Source organism: Barbus barbus (genome assembly GCF_936440315.1).
Source record: "Barbus barbus genome assembly, chromosome: 44".
Taxonomy (NCBI): Eukaryota; Metazoa; Chordata; class Actinopteri; order Cypriniformes; family Cyprinidae; genus Barbus; species Barbus barbus.
In genome coordinates, this window is record NC_136722.1 from 5768538 (window position 1) to 5787673 (window position 19136).

At 40.5% G+C, this 19136-nt stretch overlaps 1 protein-coding gene across 1 annotated transcript in view; it reads right to left on the reverse strand.

Moving 5' to 3' along the window:
- LOC306863237 (A-type potassium channel modulatory protein DPP6-like) overlaps positions 1-19136 on the reverse strand; it is a gene marked incomplete at both ends in the record, with an annotated part of 182326 nt that overhangs the window by 11923 nt on the left and 151267 nt on the right. The window contains 10 exons of the mRNA XM_079406481.1: positions 90-188; positions 6813-6860; positions 13228-13346; positions 13454-13501; positions 14490-14581; positions 15285-15392; positions 15964-16002; positions 17130-17253; positions 18344-18441; positions 18523-18677. Coding sequence (XP_079262607.1) covers positions 90-188; positions 6813-6860; positions 13228-13346; positions 13454-13501; positions 14490-14581; positions 15285-15392; positions 15964-16002; positions 17130-17253; positions 18344-18441; positions 18523-18677 — 930 coding nt within the window. The remainder of the gene's footprint in view (positions 1-89; positions 189-6812; positions 6861-13227; positions 13347-13453; positions 13502-14489; positions 14582-15284; positions 15393-15963; positions 16003-17129; positions 17254-18343; positions 18442-18522; positions 18678-19136) is intronic.

Consider the following 19136-nt stretch of genomic DNA (forward strand, 5'->3'; position numbering starts at 1 on the left):
GTATGACAATCAAAGACATTCATCTGCATCTCTATTATATTAATATCCTTCTTAAACACCAGCATTTGAACACAATTTAGATAACATACTGCAATCCTCTGTGTTTATCTCTCTGTATTCCAATTTCGGCATCTGCATCGAGTTCACCGTTCTCCTCAAGTTCAGATTCAACTCGATGTCACGCACCTCTGCGGAAAGAAACAAACCAATCATTCACTGTAAAAAATCAAATTAACAAAATGTTGGAAGGGCAAATGGGTCAAATTTTATTGCTTGGCCTTAGTTGAGAGGACATATTATAGTAAGTCTACACAAATATATTTGAAAAAGATTGAATGAATGGTTATTTTCAAATCCAGTCAACAATTAGCTAAGCTAAAAACACGTGCATGTGCACTATAAAACTTCAGTAAAGGTTGAGCAAACTAAAAAATAACAATTCAGGCAACACTTTGAAGTCAGAGACCCACTAAACGTAAAATTTCTGTGGAACTAGTTACTAAATAATAATTATTTGAAATCGCTTGAAATTTTTTACAGTGTACACGTGACGTGACATACGGCCAAGTACCCATACTCGGAATTTGTGCTCTGCATTTAACCCATCCAAAGTGCACACACACACAGCAGTGAACACACACCCGGAGCAGTGGGCAGCCATTTATGCTGCGGCGCCCGGGGAGCAGTTGGGGGTTCGGTGCCTTGCTCAAGGGCACCTCAGTCGTGGTATTGAGGGTGGAGAGAGCGCTGGACATTCACTCCCTCCACCTACAATCCCTGCCGGCCCGAGACTCGAACCCGCAACCTTTGGATTACGAGTCCGACTCTCTAACCATTAGCCCACGACTTCCCAAAATCTTGCCATCCATTATAGCTCTCATATGACCTGTGTCTATATACTATATATATGCAACACGTGTGGTATAATGGTGATTATGTGATTGTGCATGGCAATAATCTGTTTTACAGTGAGGCACTTACAATGGTAGTAAATAGGGCCAATTTATAAAATTCTCACTGTTACAACAGCATTGTTATGACTAGTTTTGTTCTAAGACTCTTATTTTGATATTATTTTCATTCCATTGTTTCTTTGTTAGCAGCTTAATTGTCTATGCATGTGCTAAACTTTTATTATGTATAATATATTTCTATGTTGCCATGACATTACGCCTAAAATCTTAAAACGTCTGTAAATGACAAGAACAAATTTATAGCTAATGTTTTTAACAGAATTAATGTAAATGCTTTTATAAAATTATAAGCTTCAAATTAATCTTTCAATCATTTATTTGAAATAAAAGGAGATGCAAGCCACAAGTTTTTTTTTTTAGGTGGGATATCCAAGGTTAGTGTATGTTTTAATAAGAAAGATCATGGTGAACATTCTGCTAAGCATCTCTTTGGGTGAATAATTATTGAATTATTGACTAAATCATGACACAAATTTAATATTTGGGAGCTATTCCCAAGCTATTAACCAAGTCAAGGCAAAATCATTGTTTATCTCAAACTAAGCATCTGCAAGCACTCACAAAACCTCCTCAAACCCGAGGAAATGAGTAGCTAATTGCTCTGAGACAAAAACGAGAAACAGTTGCAGGATTAACAGTTGTAGATGTTCAGAGGTTGTGAGAGACCGGTGAGCAGCTGGCTTTCCTGATAGAGAGCGACTAAATAGAGCCGATATCATGGTGGCTGCTGTAAACATGGAGACCTTCCATTCTGAGCAGCAGCGATAGAGTCTTGGAAGTGCACGTAACAATTAAGAGCACATTGCGGTTGAGGGTTTCATTTTAAGACAGGCTTATCAGTGCCGGCTCAGACTCAAGCCTCACAAAGCACACTTGCTCTCATTGCACCAATGCTATAGACATAGCCACACATTTGAAAAACAGCAACAATTTTTTTGTCAATATAGAGAAGGATCCGTATGAGCGTTGTGTAAGTCATCTGAATTTGGCCTTGGAGGCACATTTAGCATTTACTGAATGGACCTGGCAGAGAAGGGAATGGATGGGAAAAACATCTGAAATGACAGGGTTAGAGCTCTAGATTAAATTGTAAACAAACAGCATTCATAAACATTCTACACACACAGATGTGAGCTGTGTGAGATGACTTCTGTGACGGACCGTCTCACTGAATCACTCTCTCGTTGTGATATCAACGGGCTTACAGGATATTATATACATAATAACACAATTACCAGCCTCTTACACAGAGAGGTCACATTTTTATGGAAGTCATGGCACGTCTGGCAATAATCTAATCATCTGTAAGTGCTCTCACTGTGAACGCAGGCATGTGTAGGGCTATTCAATCACACACGGTCTATGGTAGGCCTGGGAGCAGCTCTAATCGTCAAATGATATGCTGTGGGTATATAATGCAATGAGACAAGTATGCGAGTGTGTGTGTGTGTGTGCGCGTGTGTGTGTTAGAGTCTGGCTGTGCTAGTGTGTAATGTGGAGGTTGGTAATGAGAGCATCTTCCTAAACTTGTCACTCTTCATTTGAGTGCTTAATTCTAAGCAGTTTGGTTATTAATGTGAGTGACAACCAAGGATGTTATGATACCCAGCAAAATGTTACATTTAAAGACCCCCTGTGGTGAAAATCAAGTTTTTAATGTTGTTTACATATCTTTCTGGTTTCTTAATATGCTTAAAGACAAACTACATGAAAATTGATCACACAATTGCTGAGCATGTTCTCCTAAAAACTGCAGTGTACTAAAGACGCGGTTTGAAACTGCTCCAGTTTCCTACCGTCACAAGCATGTACAGTATTTAATGCTGCTAATCTTCACATTGTCATAGGTTTCTATTTACAATGTATTTTTGCAGCGTTTAACAATGTAGCCAATCACAGGCATATCTGTTGATTTCATGAATGTAATTGGTGTTTAATTCAGAATCCACTCACCAGTCCAAACACCAGAGATTGTGCAGTCAGTGCAGACCTTCACTGATTCTAACAGTTCAACACAATCTCACAAAAATCTAAGATAAATGACTTTTTAGTGATTATAAGAGGAGTGCGCTTTGCATGCTTTGTAGGCTACAATCTATTCAGAATCTGAATAGATTTACTCTCCGATTCACTCTCCGATAACCATTTATTCAGTATTGCCACTTGCTATTGTGCAGCGTTTACTACTTCAGTCTGAGTTGGTGTGATTGAGTGGAGGCAGGGACTAGTTAACATATTCATGGATACTAAATGAGGTAAAGATGTAAGCCATATTCAAGACACATAGAAATGATTTTTATGGGGTGGAAAAATGCCATTCTGATGACCAAAGATGAGTTTTAAAGGATTAAATTAGTGACTGTAGGGGGACTTCAACCAAACTAACTGTTCTCTCCATTTAACATCAGGGTCATTTGTACAGTTTAGTGGATTTTGGAATAAGTAGTTGGCGATGTCATTTAAAGGGGTCATATGACGTTGCTAAAAAGAACATAATTTTGTGTATTTGGTGCAATGCGTTTATGCGGTTTAAGTTTCAAAAAACACATTGTTTTCCACATACTGTACATTATTGTTGCTCCATGTCGTAAACATGCTCTGATTGGCCAGCTATCCGGTGCGTTGTGATTGGCCGAAGAGCGTGAGATGGAAATGTTACGCCCCTTACCGTATTGTGATGCCGTGTCCCTGCGCGACGACACAAAAACAATAAAACCCATTGTAAACGAGGCATTTGTTGCATCCAGTTATTACTGATTATAATGACTTATACTGTCTTTTTACGCGGTGTGATGCAACGTAAACATTACCATATCTGCATTTGTGATCGGAGAAACGACAAACAACAATCACTACTCTACACAGCTCAAAACTCGCGTTTGAAAGTCAGTGGCAAATTCTTTAAATAAGAAAACGTACTTACAGGCTGTGAGTCAGAAGCGCCAGACTGTCCTTGCAAATTTGGAATTGCCCCACTTTATAGAAACAGCCTTTGAGCATAGCTGGCAGGCTACTGAAAAAGTAAAGTACCGTAAAATGCGCTGCACACACTCTAATATTAGGGTTGAACTGTTCTGGAACAGTATTGTAAATACAACTTAACCACTGATTTCTAGTTGTGTCCTCTTTTGGAAGCCCAAACTAAGTATTTTTGCTTTCACAACGAAACACAGCGTCTCCAGGACATGGCGCCAATGGCAGCAACAATACTACAGCCAGAATAAAAATCACGACCTCTTTCTTTGCGTATATGTTTGGGAGGTGTTTTGCAAATCTCCCCACACCGTGACGTAGACATGTGGGGGCGTGTTTGAATAAGCCGTTTTAGGTGGGCGTGGTCGAGTCATAACTTTTATAAAGAATATCTCTTTGGGTTTGAGACTTTAGTCTTTCAACTTCAGGGATCTTATCTATGCACCAACAGCTTGTAACACTCCAAAGAGAAAGGAAAAATTGAAATCGCATTATATGATCCCTTTAAAAAACAAACAAACAAGAAAACCTTATTTTCACATTTTGGTAGTTTGCGCAAAGACAATAACGGCATCGTTTTGAAAGACTTGCACGGTGAAACCTATTTTCTGCTGTTGTTGTGTAAATGAACGGCCAAAACGCATAAAGAGTTTTCTGTTTTTAGTTAAAAAAGGGTGTCATATAAACGCCCCCCTTATCAGGTCATGCAATATAGGCTATCAACTTAATATTTTAAGCCAAGTCGCACTAATGTATCAGGGTGAACTGTAGTTTGAGAGGCATAAAGTGGGGTGGTGATGGCGCAGTGGACAAGACACATGCCTTTGGTGTGAGAGACCCGGGTTCGAATCCACTGTGAGACACCAATGTGTCCCTGAGCAAGACACTTAACCCCTAGTTGTTCCAGAGGCGTGCGCCCTCTGACATATATAGCAATTGTAAGTCGCTTTGGATAAAAGCGTCAGCTAAATGAATAAATGTAAATAAAGTAATTAAATGGTTTGACACATTAAAATGTTACAATAAATTGCATTTAATGTGAAAATTTAGAAAAAAAAACATATACTGTATATGTAAATATATATATATAACGTTTATTTCAATGTGAAGTTGAGAAAATATGACTGTGACATGGGAATTTGTCTGTACAAATTATTCTTAGGTACTAATCATTTTACATTTGTGTGAACACCTACTGTGCTAACAACTGGTTATCATCCATTAACATCCATGGACCAAATCCACTAAAATAACCCAGCAATGAAATATGGCTCTATTACTGTATAAAATGAAAGAATTGTGATAATTAAATAGCTTTGAGGAGTAGGCGATTGAGGCAGTCGCCCGGGGCAGTGTTCTACGCACCAGGTGCTTGCTCCATATTCTGACAGTTTCACAGAATTGCGCCCACTCTTTGTCCTGCTTGACCTTCTCACTGAAAATGAACTGTGACCTTGTTGGACACCTTTTTTGAGCAGTTCCCTATGCTTTGCCACCTTCCTTTTCACTTTTGGATGCATCACAAATATAGGATAAATGGTCCACGAATACAAAGAGTCTCTTCACCTGCCAAAATGGGTTAGGGATAATGGCACAGATGAGATTGAGGTTAATTAAGTCACAATATAAAATGTGGCCTGCATCTATTACACATCCATTGACATGCACTACAATGCTATTTTATTAATATTTTATTAATAACCTATAATTTACATCGACCGTATAAAATTTTTGATGCAGTCAGATTTTTAAAAAATGTTTTTGGATAAGACTCTTATGCTCATCAAGACTGCATTTATTCGATCAGAAATACAGTAATATTGTGAAATATCATTACAATGTCCAATAACTGTTTTCTATTAATATAAAAAAAAAAACTAATTCTTGTGATGGTAAAGCTGAATTTTTAAAGCTGAATTTACACCAATCTTCACTGTCACATGATCCTTTAAAAATCATTCTAATATGTTGATTTGGTGCTCAAGAAACATTTCTTCTTATTATTGGGAAGTCGTGGCCTAATGATTAGAGAGTCGGACTCGTATCCCAAAGGTTGCGGGTTCGAGTCTCGGGCCGGCAGGGATTGTATGTGGGGGGAGTGAATGTCCAGCGCTCTCTCCACCCTCAATACCACGACTGAGGTGTCCTTGAGCAAGGCACCGAACCCCCAACTGCTCCCCGAGCGCCGCAGCATAAATGGCTGCCCACTGCTCCGGGTGTGTGTTCACTGCTGCGTGTGTGCACTTTGGATGGGTAAATATGGGTCACCATACTTGGCCACATGTCACGTCACTTTCACTTTCAATGTTGAAAACAGATGTGCTTCTTAATATTTTTGTGAAAACTGGTACTTTTTTAACATTCATAACATTGTTAAACACTTATAAATGAAAGTTCAAAAACTCATTTATTTAAAATAGAAATATTTTATAGTATTATAAACATCTTTAGTGTCACTTTTGATAGATTTACAGTTGTATTTTGATCAAATGCCTCCCTATAATGCCTCCTAGGGCCTAATCGCTAGAGAGTCAGACTTGTAACCTGAAGGGTTTTAGGTGAGGGGAGTGAATGTACAGATGCTCTCTTTCATCTTCAATACCCATGACTGAGCTGCCCTTGAGCAAGGCACCGAAATAATGGCTGCCCACTGCTCCAGGTGTGTGTTCACTACTCACTGCTGTGTGTGTGTGTGTGTGTGCACTTGGATGGGTTCATTTTAAGTATGGGTTACCAGCAGAAAGACCCAGCAGATCATCTAGAACTCAAACACACACACACACACACACACACACACACACCAGCCCAGCAGATCATCTAGGACTCAAACACACGATACAGAGAGGAAGAAGGCTGGATACTCACTCTGTCTGTCATGGGTGCTGTAAACCGTCACATACGGAACATCAGGGCCTGACAACATACCAAAATAATCATCAATAATTAATGACACAGGACATTTGTTGCTTTTCATAGTTTGAACAAATGCTTTGCAAAAATGTGTGTTTTTTTTTATTGTTAATCAGTAATTCTCACAGCTGGGCGTTGTAGCTATTCAGTTGTATTTCACAAAATGCTTCTTTCCAGTCCATATCTTTTATATTAACCCGTCATGAATGATACTGATAAAATAAAATTGCACACACACATCACCTGTTGCAGCAACTGGATCAAATAAATTTTTGCACTTAAACTTTGATAACCCATTTGCAATTATAATCAGTATTTACAAAGTCACTACTACTATTACTAATACATAGGGTTAAAGGGTCCTTTAGCTTTTAATGGTCCTTGGTGATTCATAAAAGTCCACGGCTGTCACTTTGACACAACACAAAATAAATACTGTGAAGCCTTGCGATATAATGAGGCCTTATGAAGAGAATCAAACGTCTGTGCAAAAATTTTTACATTATTTACAACATTATTACCTGTAATCCATAGCCTCAGGCAAACAGAACAGTTTAATGTGAGTCAGGAGCATGAGCTTTCTTTTGCATAATGACATATGTGCAGGAACAAACACATGCACAGACACTGTTTAACTTCATAAAACTTCACTATATTGTCAGGAGCCAAGGGTATTAATTTTGTGTTGCCTATATACAGTGCCTTCCATACGTATTGGAACAGTAAAGACAAAATTGCTCTGTTGGCTGTGGAGTCAAAACATTTGCAAATATGATTAAAAGATGACTATGAGACAAAACTACAGGACGTCACATTTTATTATTAGCCGTTTCAACACATACATGTTTTACCAAATAAAAGAACAGTGCTTTTAGAGTTCATGCCACTCATTGATGTGAGTGTAAGTATTGGGACAGTTGAACATAAGGCAGATATAAAAGATTAAAAGCTATTATTTAGTTGCAGATCCCTTGCACACAATCACAGCAGTGAGTCTGTGACCCACAGACATCACCAGACTCTTGTTCTCATCCTTTGAAATACTTTTCCCAGCCTTTAATGCAGCCAATTCCAATTGTTGCTTGTTTTGGGGAGTTTCTGCCTTTACTCTCCTCTCCAGCTGGTGAAATTCATGTTCAATCAGATTTAAATCTGGAGATTGACTTGAGCAATCTAAGACTTTCCATTTCTTTGCCCTTATAAATTCCTTGACTGAACTGGCAGGGTGTTTTGGGTCATTGTCCTGATGCAATATGAAGCACTTCCCAATGAATCTGGTGGAATTTTTTTGAATATTGGTAGGCAAGATGGTTTTGTACCCTTCCAAATTCATTCTGCTACTGTCATCATACATTAAGTCATCAGTAAAGTTGAGAGGGCCTGTTCCAGAGACAGCCATACATGCCCATGCCATGACACCACCTCCACCATGCTTTACAGATGAGGTTGTATGCTTGGGATCATTGCAGTTACCTTTTTTTCTCCACATTTTTGCTTTCCCATCACTTAGATAAAGATTCATCTTTGTCTCATCGATCGATAAACACAAGTTAGACAACTCTTCTGGCTCACCTTTGTGCTTTTTTGCAAACTCTACTCTTGCCTTTCTATTTTTGGTGCTGGTCAGAGGTTTGCATCTTGCTGTGTAGAATCTGTAATTCTGTGTCAAAGTCTCCTGAGGACAGTAGATTGTCAGAGCATCACCCCAGCTTTCTGGAAGTTGTTGGTGATTTTACAGACACACCTTTTAGGATTCATTTTCACAGCTTTTATGATTTGTCTGTCATCAACTACTGTTGTTTTCTCAGCCGATCAGGTCGTTGTTGGTTGCTGGTGTCGCTGGTGGTTTCCAAACTCTTGATTTCTCCATGCCCTTTGTTTTTACTAGAGCTCTAACTGACTTCCTCTTTTCTTTTAGCATCCAAATTGCTTGCTTTTTTCTTCATCCTGGTTTGTGTGTGTCATCATCGAATGCAAGATTCAGAATACAGAAGTAATGGATATAACTGATACGACACGTTCCCTGCTTTTAATATCTGAAGAATTAATGCATCAGGACACAGCTGATCACTTAGAAAGACCTGTGAGGGAACTGTTCCAATACTTATGCTCACATCAGATAGAGGGATGAAACTCTAAAATTGCTGATCTTCTTAGCTGGTAAAACATCTATGTGTTGAATCACCCAATAATAAAATGTGACATTCTGTAGTTTTGTCTCATATTCATCTTTTAATCATATTTGTAAATGTCTTGACTCCACAGCCACCAGAGCAATTTTGTCTTTACTGTTCCAATACTTTTGGAGGGCACTGTATGTTTTTTGGCTCTCAAAGTGAGTAGATGTGACCATGGTGTCAAATCATTACTGTTACACTGAAGAATCTACTGTACATGGCCTGAGCATGAGTAAATTAACAGCAAATTTTCATTTATTGGGTGAACTATCCCTTTAAGAGATTTGAACAAGCCCTAATCCCTATAGCAGTGGTTATAAAATCAAGTCCTGTCGACCCACTGCTTTGCATACTTTGCATACAAATCAGTGGGTCCCAAGGACTGGAGTTGAGAACCACTGCCCTAAAGTATTATTGTTCAGTCACATTAGTGACATTTTGGCAATATTTTTCAGACAAAAAAAGGTATATTGTTTATGGTCAATAATGTATTGATGGAGGAAGCACAGCTCACATGGACAACTCTTTCAAACCAAGCATCTTTCTGTTGATCAGTGCAGAGAATTCTTGTGACCAACTTGAAAATGACTAAAATCTGCATGGGGAAATCTTTCACATTCATGCAAATCTCAAAATTTTGTGGATTCCTATTGGAATGACTGGATTTCACCTAGGAGATTTCGGTATTATGAAAGAACCTTTACACTTCTGTATGTAACACAGCCTACATCATTTGTGCTACATGATACTTCAAATCAGCACTCTTCTTGCAGAAAGTTGTGCAATCGCTTAGCGATCTATCTGTCAATTTCTGCCTGCCTACCCACATTTTCTAGTTTGGATCATCACACACTTTCTCAAATAGTGTTGGAACAATTTGTAGTGTTATGCTGAAAGTGAGATATGATACTTAAGAAAAATAATGTTAAAGCTATTTATGTGCCATCAAAACTATTCAAAACTAACTTAAATGTAGTTAGAAAAATTGTTGTTTGTATGTTTAAGTATTTTAGCAGATGCTTTTATCCAAAGCTAATAACCATAGTATAAATAAAGGTACATGATTGTCATGTATTGTTAAGTCATAGTTTATGTTTCAGCTGTACATGTCAGCAACACTCAAGAGCAGTTTATCCAGTCATTTTACAAGTTCTCTAAAGTTTACTTTATAGATAGCCTGCCACTAAACTAAAAAAAGGTGCTTAAAAGCTTTTGTTAACGAGCGTCTGCAGTGAAACTTTAATGAGTGCCACAACAGTCATTTCTCCAGGAGTTCTGTCACAACGGTTCAGTGAATACAAGCATTCAAGCCTTCAGAACACATCAGCTGCTGCAGAAACAAGCCCTACAAATAATCAATGCACTTTGCAGAACGAAAACTTCACTGTTGAACAATAACAGCACGCTCTTTGACAATGCGTCTGCTCGCGCTGTCTCCATCCCTTTCTCTATTCTTCTAGCGTAACACTGAACTCATCACGGATGTATAAAAGCTTGTCAGGAGACAATATAAAAGTAAAGGTTCATGGGCTCTAAATCCACATTCACGTCAGGGTTATGGTGAGTTCAGAGACTCATTTTAATTTTTCAGCTTTACAGCCAAACCAAGACTTTACGCAAGTATTTTGTGACCTTTCATTTCTTGTTTTTTTTTGACAAAAAAGGTACAATTCTAATTACTACTACATGTCATATTATGTTCATATATATGTTATTTTATTTGCATGGTACATAAAAAAAGAATAAGCATAATGAGTTTCATAATACTTGTAACATGTCAGTTTCGGTTTAGTTTCCTTTCAGTTCTGTTTTGACCTTATTTGGTTCTTCCTGTTTTAGTTCATGACCCAGTTCTGTTAATTAGTTATATGCATCACCTGTGTTTGATTAATTATCTAGTTTGCTCCTTTGTTTCCTGTTTCTTTATAAGTCCTCAGTTCTGCCTTTTATGTTTGTCGGATATTAAGTTGTAAATGGTTTGAAGTGTGTTGATGCTATTAAATATACCTTTTTGTTATCCTTTTGTGTGGGCGCCGATTACTACAACCATCGACTGTGACAGAATATCCGACCTCAAACGAAGACGAGATTAATGCTCGGAATGTTGGAGCTGGTTCCCGTAGTTTGCGGGGGTTCACGCCGCCGTTCGCGGCTCGCCCCTGCTCGTGCGGCGTGGGATGTCGGGCTGCCTATCGCGGCTTACCGAGGCCACCCGTTTTGGGGAGAACGGGTCGCCATTCGCCGTTCGCCCTTACCCACTGCCCAAGAGAGGTTCGCTCCGCCTGAGACGGCGAGGAATGTTCCGCCCGCGGCGAGGAGGATTCCGCCGCAAGGGGCGATGAACGTTGCGCCGTCCGCGGCGAAGAGGATCCCGCCGTACACGGCGATGAATGTTCCGCCCGCGGCGAGGAGGAAGCCGCCGAAAAGGGCGATGAACGTTGCGCCAGCTGCGGTGAAGAGGGTTCCGCCGCCTACGCCTCAGGTTAAGGACAGGGGACTATTGGATGAGGCTCTTCCCCCGGAATTCTCGGCTCCCATGCTCACGCCAGAAACTACTCCTCACCAGTACCATCCAGTGCCTGCTCCTCGCCAGTGCCATCCTGTGCCTGCTCCTCGTTTGTGTCCGCCTATCCCCGCACCTCGCAAGAGGGTCCCGTCCAGCCCACCTGAGTTCCCGCTGGTCCCGTCCAGCCCACCTGAGTTCCCGCTGGTCCCGTCCAGCCGTCCTGAGTTCCCGCTGGTCCCGTCCAGCCGTCCTGAGTTCCCGCTGGTCCCGTCCAGCCGTCCTGAGTTCCCGCTGGTCCCGTCCAGCCGTCCTGAGTTCCCGCTGGTCCCGTCCAGCCGTCCTGAGTTCCCGCTGGTCCCGTCCAGCCCACCTGAGTTCCCGCTGGTCCCGTCCAGCCCCGCGCCTCCCGTGCGCCCTCTAATGTCTGCGCTACAAGAGCGCCCCTTTGAATCCGCGCTGCAAGAGCGTCCTCAAGAGTCCGCGCTGCAAGAGCGCCCTCCTGCATCTACGCTGGTTCCGTCCAGCTCCGCGCCTCCCGTGCGCCCCCCGTGCCCGCTCCTCCAGAGCGCCCTCAAGTGCCCGCTCCTCCAGAGCGCCCTCAAGTGCCCGCTCCTCCAGAGCGCCCTCAAGTGCCCGCTCCTCCAGAGCGCCCTCTAGTGCCCGCTCCTCCAGAGCGCCCTCTAGTGCCCGCTCCTCCAGAGCGCCCTCAGGTTACCGCTCCTCCCGAGCGCCCCCAAGAGCCCTCTCCTCCAATGTGGCCCCCAGAGGGGAACTTTCCCAAAGAAATTTTGGGGGGGGGCCATATAGTCCCAGTCTGTGTGGCCAGGCCAAAGGCCAAGGCCACAAAGGACCCCGATCCGCCAAGGCCGCCCAAGGACTCTGATCCACCATGGACTCCTGAGTCTCCAGATCCGCCATGGCCTCCCGAATCTCCAGTCCTGCCATGGCCTCCCAAGGCTCCAGATCCGCCATGGCCTCCCAAGGCTCCAGATCCGCCATGGCCTCCCGAATCTCCAGTCCTGCCATGGCCTCCCAAGGCTCCAGATCCGCCATGGCCTCCCGAATCTCCAGTCCTGCCATGGCCTCCCAAGGCTCCAGATCCGCCATGGCCTCCCGAATCTCCAGTCCTGCCATGGCCTCCCAAGGCTCCAGATCCGCCATGGCCTCCCGAGTCTCCTATCCTGCCATGGCCTCCCAAGGCCCCTGATCTGCCCTGGAGGCTTCCCTGGTCTCCTCCCTGTCCGGGCCCTGCTCCAGCCTCCAGAGCGCCCGCCCCCCGCCCGTGATGTGTATATTACGGTGCGGGACGCACCTTCCGGGAGGGGGGCGATATGTAACATGTCAGTTTCGGTTTAGTTTCCTTTCAGTTCTGTTTTGACCTTATTTGGTTCTTCCTGTTTTAGTTCATGACCCAGTTCTGTTAATTAGTTATATGCATCACCTGTGTTTGATTAATTATCTAGTTTGCTCCTTTGTTTCCTGTTTCTTTATAAGTCCTCAGTTCTGCCTTTTATGTTTGTCGGATATTAAGTTGTAAATGGTTTGAAGTGTGTTGATGCTATTAAATATACCTTTTTGTTATCCTTTTGTGTGGGCGCCGATTACTACAACCACCGACCGTGACAATACTATACTCTTGTATTAAAAAGAGATAGTACCAGCAAAATAGAAACAAAGAGATGTCTACCTTTACAATTGAGCAGAAAATAGTCCATGCTGGGACTGAAGAAGCCACTGACGTACCCGCAGCTGTCAGTGAAATCACAGGACAGACAGCGGCGGTTGAAGGTGCCCACCGTGTCTGCGCTGGAACAACCACAGATACATTAACACTGTCAGCGAGAACAAGCTTGTGACAGCACAAGCCAAACTTCACACGGCACAAAACATGAATATGTATGTGCTGTATGTACCTGTAGAGATGTCTTCTTTTAGGGTCATCCTCAGTGCTGAGGAAATATCTGTTCATACAAAAAATACAATATCAAAACATACTCCATTTAACAACAGCTATACAAAGGTGAAAAAGAAGTACAGTTCAGCATCATTTTAAAAAGAGTACTTATTACAGAAATTATATGCTTAAAAAAATATACTTAAGTCAGAACTGAATGTTGTCAGACCCTAACTGCCTTTTAAAGGGATAGTTCACCCAAAAATGAAAATTCTGTCATTAATTACTCACCCTCATGTCCTGTAAGACCTTCATTCAACTTCTGAACACAAATAAAGGTATGTTTGATGCATTCCGAGAGCATTTTTTTACTTTTGCCTTGCTGTCTATGGGAGGGTCAGATAGCTCTCGGAATGCATCTAATAAGCAACTAGTTAAGAGACCCTAAAATAAAGTGTTACCGTATTAATTAACAGTACAGTTAAAATTATATTTAGGTACTTTACATCTGCTTTAGTATGCTACTGGTAAATGTGCTATAAGTGTGTTAAGAAACAGTCATATAAGTGTACTGTTTTTAAGTACACTTAAGTGGCCTTTTATTTCATTATTCCTTTATCTGCATAAACTTTCTGTTGCATAAACAGTTGAATGGTACATTTACTTACACAGTATTGAAAAAAATACTAAGTTAATGGCTACCGTCAACTGTTTGATTACCAAATTATACCATGGTATTGAAAGATTAACATACATCCCATAATAATTATGCCCAGGGTAGTGAGTGAATCAAGAAAGTAAGTGGTTCATATGAGAACAAAAGCAGGTGGTGAAGTAAAAAAAAAAAAAGAGACCTTGATAACACAGGCGAAAAAAGTACATTAAAAAAATAAATAAAATAAAACTATTTGGGATAATGTGCACCAAATGGAGATTAAAGCAGAAAATAATGCAATTTAGGTAAGTTGTTAATTCATTCTATCTTTAAAATAAGACCATTTTAATGACAAATCAATCACTGATATTCAGTTTGTGGTGTTGGTGGATTGGCTCACATTAACTGGCTGTCCTCATCATACGCAAGAACCTGCGTGACGTCCCAGTCTCCTGATGTGATCGACTGAAGAGTATCTGTGCTGCTGTTGGGCTTTAAGAAGAAAACATGTTAAACAGACATCAATCATAATGAATGGAACTCAGTATTGTGAATAACAGAATATTATGCACATCAGTATAATATTTAAACAAATATAAAATAATGTGCCTCATATTACAAGAAAAGATGTTTGAAGAAATTACTAAAGCAAAGGCTTAAAACGAATCAATTAAATGCTGTTTAACTGTAAAAACGTGTTTAGTTATCACAAAATAAATTGGCTTGAGAAAATAAAGGAACTTGTTTGTATTAATCATATTCGGTAGTAATATTAATCTCTTTGCTTAGGAGTACTGAGCGATATGCTACGTCTAAATATTGCCATTTAATTAACATTATTGACAGACAATCTTTCACTATGAACTAGTGTTGTATGAAAAAGCTACAAAATTCTCAATTCGTATTTCACCAAAAAATGACAACATACTGGTTAAAAGCAACATGCAGGCAACTTTTTTTTTTTTATATATGTTTAATTCCTGTTTTTGTTTCCAAGGATGTTCTCATTAGTTATTCATTTATTCACCCATTTCTAGTCTAGTTCTAATTCTCATTTAGGCCTGTGTTTCAGTTCAACGTTTGTCCTTTATTGTCTTTATGTTGGATGTTTCTCCTTTGCATAAGTGTTTTGTTATTTGGAATTGTGTAATAAAATACAGTTGCCTCAAAAAGTTTAAATTGCTGAAGCTTGTACCTGTGAGATGGACATGGAGATGTGAAAGAACTTCCCTCTTCCTCCCTGTGGGATTGCTCTGGTGAAGAACAGCCTCAGACCGTCTTTAGAGAACAGCGGCTCTTCATTCTGTTTGAGAAATGTAACTCTAAACGATCATTACCGCCACACCAGCACCATCATTACTGTCACAATCCTGAGGTTCTCCTCCCATGGTAGTGTTTCATCATTTGGTTCGCTCTGCAGAGTTTTATAATTACTGAATTATAAGACCTGCGGGAGCACTAGAGAATGTGTCCGCACCACAGAGCGGTCGTATTTCTCCAAGCAACACCAAAAATATTAAAACCATAACAACATATATTAGAATGTGAATTATTATGATAATGCAGCGCTTATGTAATAGTGAGTCTGTGCCCTCAGGCTTATTTCTGCAGGAGTCGTACGATCCTTTATTCATGTTATTGCAAAACATTTCATACGGCCACTTCCTCCCTCTGGCAAAAAACAGTCATGAAAAACTAATCAGTAAAAACAATATCAGCTCAAGCGCGGTACTGTGGGGAATGTGATAAGACAAACAACATCAAACGTCCTCGACTATTCAAAGCTGTTACCGTTGACAAACAGTGACATGGCACATCTCATCATTTTTTTTTTTTTTTTTGCCCTTGTCTGGGCGGAGGAAGTTAATGCTCACCTGTCTGTGCAGCCACCCCTCACTTTCATCTTCATGTTTCTGAAACAAAAAACAGAAAATCACATGGAAAAAAATGCAGCGAAACATCACAAGAGTGTAGAATCTAGTTATTGGCTCATTTAGTCCAATTTACTGAAAACTGTGAGCGGCTTCTACCCTCTGCGCACACCTAGGCAATATATGATTCCACCAAATCAGCTTATCTTCGGAAAATGGCATAGCTTTTTACTAAGATACATTCATCTGTGATATGATCTGAAAGCAAGACAATTACACTTACAATTGGCATTTTTTTTATTTTTTTTTTATTTGAGCACTTTAGTAATTAGAACTAAAATATGGTAACTATGTATATGAACAAAAATGTATGACTGCATATTTGGTATACTGACAGAACTTAGGGCTTGTCTTAGTGCTTAAGACAGCGTTGGTCTAAATGAATAAAACTGATAAGATACTACTAATAGTAATTCTATTACTAATAAAATATAAACATGCTAAAGTCTGATGAGCTGCTGAGTAATGAATATCTAATTATGTTGTTTGCATTCACTCTAAATTATTTGCTGAAATCAAAGGGTAATAGGTGGCCGTTAGCCAATGAGATTGCTGCTTGTGCATTAGCTCCGCCCACTAACGAAGGAACTAGTAAAGGCTTCTGCATCTTTTGCAGTTCCCTTTTTTTCTCCACATTTTTGCTTTCCCATCACTTAGATAAAGGTTCATCTTTGTCTCATCGGTCCATAAACACAGTTCCAAAACTCTTCTTGCTTTTTTGCAAACTCTAATCTTGCCTTTCTATTTTTGGTGCACTTTAAAGACAGAGAGTAAAAATTAAACGCTCAGTCTGAGTGTTCAAGTGATCCGCAAAACTTCTAAATCTAACAATTCATTAGCAAATTGTGCTTTTTTTCAAATATTGGGCTTTTTAACGAAACAAAACAGCTACACCACAGTGGAGTAAGCAATCAACAATACTGTGACCTGAAAACCTCCATCGATTAAAGCAATGTTCATATGAATGCACATCATTGGTTTTAAAAAAAGGAAAATAATATTGCTGGGAAATGGTCACTTCATTGTACCGAACATTTTCACCTTCCTTGTGAAGTATGACATGCCCTTTACAGTGCACCTTGGAATATACTTCTCAAATCCAGGCATACCTTGGTGCAGACACCCGTTGTGGCCACACAGAGGGTCAGGATGGAGATATTCTGGGCTCGGTTCAACCAGTTTACAGCCAGTTTCGTGCTTGTGGCCCACTTCACCATCGTCACATAGTACTCGCTGTAATATAGATAAGAAATTAGAAGAAATGTCTTCTGGCAGAATCACTATATCCAATTACTAGGTTTGGACTGAATCTTTAAAATGTCTTCAAAGACTTTAAATGCCCATCCGACAAATTATGTATATTTTTATAAAATTTGAATTTAATTTAAAATTTAATTAAATAATAAGTTCAAGTAGGGATGCATAATATATAAGTACCATAGAGGTTGATATTTTTGTCATTTCGGGTGATATTGGATTTTCAGCTGTAACCTCCAGTTTACTTCAATTTTGACATTTAAATTACATCAAGTACCTTTAGGGACTCCACATATAACCAGATGCAAACTGATTTCCACATAATAAACCTATTAATTTGAGGCGTAAATGAGAGTACAGTCTAGTGTTAATTTTGGCTCTGTCCCAAATCACACCCTAAACCCTTGCGGTCTGAGTAATGCCGTAATGCCGCTTTGACTGCCGGGTAGAAGTCTGCTGCGGAGCTCGCCCCAGTGCGGGCTCGGCAGAAGTGTGGATCAAGGGCACATAGCGTCACGAGCACCCTTTTGAACGCTATTACGGCCTGCTCTTTAGTAAGGAAACCATATGTATGAGTTGACATTCTATTGATTTGTGTTTATTGGTGAAAGTGCAATTCCTGAATGTAAAAATAAATTCCTCAAATGACAAAAATCATTGCCATTATAATTTTGAGCAAAACATATTTTTTATCAGTTTAACCATTATTCAGCATGATGTAAATGTGACTAAGTTTTCATTTACTAAAACTAGACAAAAATGCTCAGCCATTTAGGGCCAGATTTATTAACAGCCTGCGCCAGTGCAAACCGTCTTTTCAAATGAATGTAGTACTGTCAGGATTTACTAAAAATTGGCAGTAAACGATGAGCGCTGAAAAAGTGTGGACATAGTTATTTTTGTGCCTGACCTTAGTAATTATGCATTTGTAGGAGTTTCCCTTTCAGACGCAAAATTTATGGGAGGAGATTATTAAAATGATTCACGCAATGCGATTTACTAACATTAAATAAAACAAAAATAAATAAAAATGAATAAATGCATAACACTAGTACAGTCAGCCCACCCTATTCTTTGGTCCTCCGGTCTTCTCATCTCAACAGTGTGCAGAGGGCCATTGAGATTCACCACATAAAGAGAGATGATGGGGTTTTCCTCTCCTGCCTGGAAGAAAAACATTCAAGCATAACATATTATCATCTTCAGTACTATATCTTCATGTTTACGGCCATGCTTAATCTTTACCTTGGGGTAATGGTATTGTCTTGCTGTCGGGTAGATGGAGCCGGTGAACATGGGGATCTCCATTTTGGGCACCAGCGTGTCATTGATGGTCGCATACGCGAGCCTGGCACCATCCGGAGACCACCAGTGTGCGATGTGGGACTTAAAGATCTCCGCTGTGCGAGAAAGATTCAGGAGTTTCTCTCAGTCATATTTCACAGCGGTTTAATCACTCGAATAATTGCAGGAATAGTAAAAAGTAATCATCCATAACACAGGGTCTCTCAGGTCTCATTCCAGCTACATCCACACACACTCAGATTTCCCATCTTCATTCGGATACAGCCGATGCACCTGGCCGCAGTTAAGAGCATTTCTCCGTAACCATCTGTTTCTGTATGAATCTTTGCTTCCCTCACACAGAGGCAGCGTGGAAGGTTCTGGCCCATAAATCACGGGGCGGACTGTAATCTCAGCGGGGCCGGTGAGAGTGAGTGCCGGCCCTCTCCATCAAGTGCCCCTTCTCTTCTACAATCTCAGGGGGAAAAAAAAGTAATTTCTGGACGCCACCAAAGGCTGCGGAAATAGGGTCTGACCCCTCTTCCTGTGCTCAAATGGGCAGGAAGTCGCATGTT